The 4,347-nt window shown below is 41.8% G+C and overlaps 1 protein-coding gene across 1 annotated transcript; it reads left to right on the forward strand.

Annotated features, from left to right (window-relative positions):
* Positions 1–685: 685 nt before the first annotated feature.
* On the forward strand, positions 686–1,145 carry LOC101604037 (protein kish-A-like). The gene has a single exon (XM_045130316.1). The coding sequence runs from the start codon at positions 714–716 to the stop codon at positions 930–932; it is 219 nt and encodes a 72-aa protein (XP_044986251.1). The 5' UTR covers positions 686–713; the 3' UTR covers positions 933–1,145.
* The last annotated feature ends 3,202 nt before the right edge of the window (positions 1,146–4,347 follow it).

A 4,347-nucleotide genomic window follows, 5' to 3' on the forward strand; every position in this document is an offset into this window, starting at 1 on the left:
TATGAACCATAAGGACCCAACTTCGATTTTCCAGTACGCATAGAAGCCAGATGCACATGGTAGCACACGCATCTGGAATTTGTTCATGGTGCCTAGAGGCCCTGTCATGTCCATTCTTTCTCCCTCTCTTCTCTCTCCCTGTCTCTCTCTGTGTAATAAATAAATAAATAAAAGTATAAAAAATATAAAAGTAAATATAGATTGAAGCATACATATGTCTATGAAAACACACATCTTTCCTCCTCTATCTTTTGAGGGGCTAGAAATATACTGCAGGAGCAATGAGAACATCTAGAACATCTAGCAATGAGAACCTTTTGTCCTAGACGGTATCCTTATTAGGATGATTGAGAACTCCTTGTAGAAACAGATGGTCATAGGGTTAATGTAGAGCAAGTGTAAGACAAGCCTAGGGCATCATTTTGTTTCAAAAATGTAGAAAAATAGGAATGCAGAAGTTGTCAAAGGGTATAGCATAAAGAGGTTCCCAATGATAATAGACAAAATGAGTTTAACATCAAAACTGATAAACCTTATACAAAATAGTAATACATTTAATAAAAATTTGTTTTATATAAAATGGGTATATTACTTTATAGTCTAAGAAAATATTAAACATTAAAATGAAAAGACAGGGAAGGAGCGAGAGTCACGCACAGCCTTCCGCCGCAGGCCCGGAAGGGTGATGTGGCTGGGGCTCGGCCGGCGTTACTATGTCTGCCATTTTCAATTTCCAGAGTCTGCTGACCGTCATCTTGCTGCTTATATGTATCTGTGCTTACATCCGGTCCTTGGCACCCAGCATCTTGGACAGAAATAAGACTGGATTGTTGGGGATATTTTGGAAATGTGCCAGAACTGGTGAACGAAAAAGTCCATATGTCGCAGTGAGCTGTGTAGTGATGGCCTTCAGCATCCTTTACATGCAGTAGCCTGGAAAAAGTAACACTTGAATTTCCATCATATTTCACTATAAACAAGGACTTGCCTTCAGAAATACTGGGAAGAATGGTTAACCCTTTTATCTCTGCACATGGGATGAGATAACTTTCCAGATGCTGTTCTCTATTTTCATGTTATTGGACCAATAATCTGTATAAATAGTTAAGATGCAACCATTTAATACAGAGTTTGAGAGCCTGTAACAATTACCTTCAGCGCTGTTACTCAGTAAAACATTCTGCAAATGTGCTTCTGTTTTGAAGTAAGGCAGCTTACAGGCACATTGTAGCAACAGAATTGGGAAGTGACTCCATTCCTTCCACTGGGACTTGGAAATGACACATCTCTACATAATGGCTTGGAGAAAAATTATTTTTCCTGTTGTGGATTGCATTTGTATTACTAATTTTGCTTTTCACCTGACCATACTTTTATCCTTAACCAGAATACCTCTACTCTTAGGAAATTCTGCAGTTTATTTCAGGTTTTTAAAATATTTAAAACAAACCAGGCATTGTGGCATATGCCTTTAATCCCAGTACTTAGGAGGCCAAGGTCATAGGATCAGCATGAATTTAAGGCCAGCTTAGATCTACAGAATGAGTTCCAGGTCATCCTGGGCTAGAGTGAGACCCTATCTCAAAAATCTCAAAAAAGGTTTAAAATAAGCCTATGTAGTTCTTAAGCACTAATATAAATGGGATAATTTACAAGTAGAGGTGAGAAAATGTTCAAATTTAACATAAGTGTGAGGCAAAGAAAGAGTGATAATTGGCTGGAGAGGTTGCTTAGCAGTTAAGGCTCTTGCATGCAAAGCCAAACAACCTGGGTTTGATTCACCAGAGCCGACATAAAGCCAGATGCACAGTGGTGTATGCATGTGGAGTTTGTTTGCAGTAGTGGAAGGCCCTGGAACACCCATTCTCTCCCTCTCTCCGCCCCCCTCTCTATCTCCTTGCTAATGAATAAATAAAATATTTTTAAAGAGTGATAATTTCAAGAATCGTCAGGGCTGGAAAGATGGCTTAGCAGTTAAGCGCTTGCCTGTGAAGCCTAAGGACCCCGGTTCGAGGCTTGGTTCCCCAGGTCCCACATTAGCCAGATGCACAAGGGGGCGCACGCGTCTGGAGTTCGTTTGCAGATGCTGGAAGCCCTGGCGCGCCCATTCTTTCTCCCTCCCTCTATCTGTCTTTCTCTCTGTGTCTGTAGCTCTCAAATAAATAAATAAATACAAATTAAAAAAAAAAGAATCGTCAGGGCTGGGGAGGTGACTCAGGGGTTAAAATGTGCTTCCTGCAAAGCCTGACATCCTGGGTCTAATTCCATAGCACCCCCATAAGACTAGATGCACAAAGTGGCACATATGTCTGAAATTCACTTACAGTGGGCATGGCACACCCAGAATGTCTCTCTAAAAATAAATGTATAATAGAAAAAAAATGAATAATTGGGCCTGGGGAGATGGCTCAGTAGGAAACTTTCTTGCCACACAAACACTAGGTTCTGAGGTGAGAACCTCATCACACAGTAAACGTGAGGCATGGCAGGGAAAGCACCTGAAATCTCAGTGCAAGGGAGTCAGAGCCAGGAGGATCCTTGAGGCCGTCTAGCAGGCTAGCTGGTCTACCTGACCTGATGAGCTTTAGGTTCAGTGAGGGAACCTGTACCAAAAACAGGATGAATGATTGAGGAAGACACAGGACGTCTACTTCTGGCTTCACACACATGACTGGGTATACTCCCTACACATATGTGCCCACACACAGATGAGCAAATATATATGCACACACACCAAACATACATAAAACAACACCAATAAAAGAATCATCCATGGGCTGGAGGGATGGATCAGCAATTGTGCTTGCCTGCAAAGCCTAATGGCCCAAGTTTGATTCCCCAGTACCCACGTAAAACCAGATGCACAAAATGGCACATGCATGTAGGGTTCACTTACAGTTGTGAAAGTCCCTGGCACACCCTATTCTTATTCATTCTCTCTCCTTGCAAATAAATAAAATATTTTTTAAAAAATAAATCACCCTTTGGGAATTATTTCCTTAATTATTTGGTTAAAGAATGAATCATCAATGACTTCTAACTCAAGTGGGTACAAATGTGTCAAGATGGAATGTCATAGTTGTTTTAATTTGCATTTTCCTGATGATTAGGGATGACGAACATTTTCTTAAGTGTGTGTTTGCCCTTTGTATTTCTTCCTCTGTGAACTGTCTGTCCAGCTCTTTGCCTCATTTTGTGAGTGGGTTGTTTGACTTATTATTGTTTAGGTTTTTGAGTTCTTTGTAGATTCTAGAGATTAGGCCTCTGTCAGTTAACTAATCAGCATCTTGGCCGGAAGTCCTATTCTTTATGAATTCTGGTGTACAGATGTACAGATAGTCTTCCTTAGTGTCACTCCTGTTGGTGAAACTGTATTCCTTTCTTACTATTTTATTGTTCCAATACCATTGTTACAATGACCTTCTTTTTAAATATATATATACATTTTATTTTGGTTATGAGAGGAAGAGAAAAGAAAGAGAGAGAGAATGCTGGCCTGCCAGGGCCTTAGTCATTGCAAATGAACTCCATACACATGTGCTGCCTCATATATCTGGCTTACCTGGGTCCTTAGTCTTTGCAAGCAAGTGCCTTCACCACTAAGCCATCTCTTCAGCCTTCAATGATCTTCTTATTACTATTCATGAGGCCATCAGGACATTGCTCCCTACACAACTGTGGGTGATGCCAGGCTTGTTGTTCAAGTGCTGAGGGCTAAGGCTGTGGTGGACTACTCAGAGCTCTGGTGTGGGCTCTCCTCTCTGTTTTTGATGGTGCTCCTTGTTCACTTTTAACTGTTCTCCTGGCACCATTTGCAATGCCCACTTCTGCCAGGGTAATGCTCATGAGCTGGAGAGCCATGGCTGCGAGGGAACCTACCATAACTAGAACCTATGGACATCCAAAGTGCTTCTCAGGAGCCAGGCCACTCAGCAGGCCACCCAGAAGCTAGAGCTCAGGAGCCACATTCACTTGGCTGTTGGTCACCAAATTCTACTGTCACTGGAACCATTAGCAGAGCTACTCTTAGGGCCCATACTGCTTCCATATTTTTCTTCTTTACCAGCTCAACCTAGCCAATTGAAAGAACAAGCAAAGACAACTGGAGAAAAATCTTGTGCCTAATGCTACCAGTGAAAGCAAGTATCACAGGAGAATATTCCCCAGCCAACTCACTGAGAAAGCCCAGAACAGCCAGTTTATACAGCTCAGGAAGTGGTTTTTGGACCAATCACAGTCTTGCCTCTTGGCACCACTCACAATTATTGAAGCGTGTGTTTGGGACCAATTAAGCTTTGTCTCTGGTGCTCCTCACAGCAGTTCTCTTGTGAAATATTCCTCCTCTGG

The sequence above is a fragment of the Jaculus jaculus genome, chromosome 11 (genome assembly GCF_020740685.1).
Source record: "Jaculus jaculus isolate mJacJac1 chromosome 11, mJacJac1.mat.Y.cur, whole genome shotgun sequence".
Lineage (NCBI taxonomy): Eukaryota > Metazoa > Chordata > Mammalia > Rodentia > Dipodidae > Jaculus > Jaculus jaculus.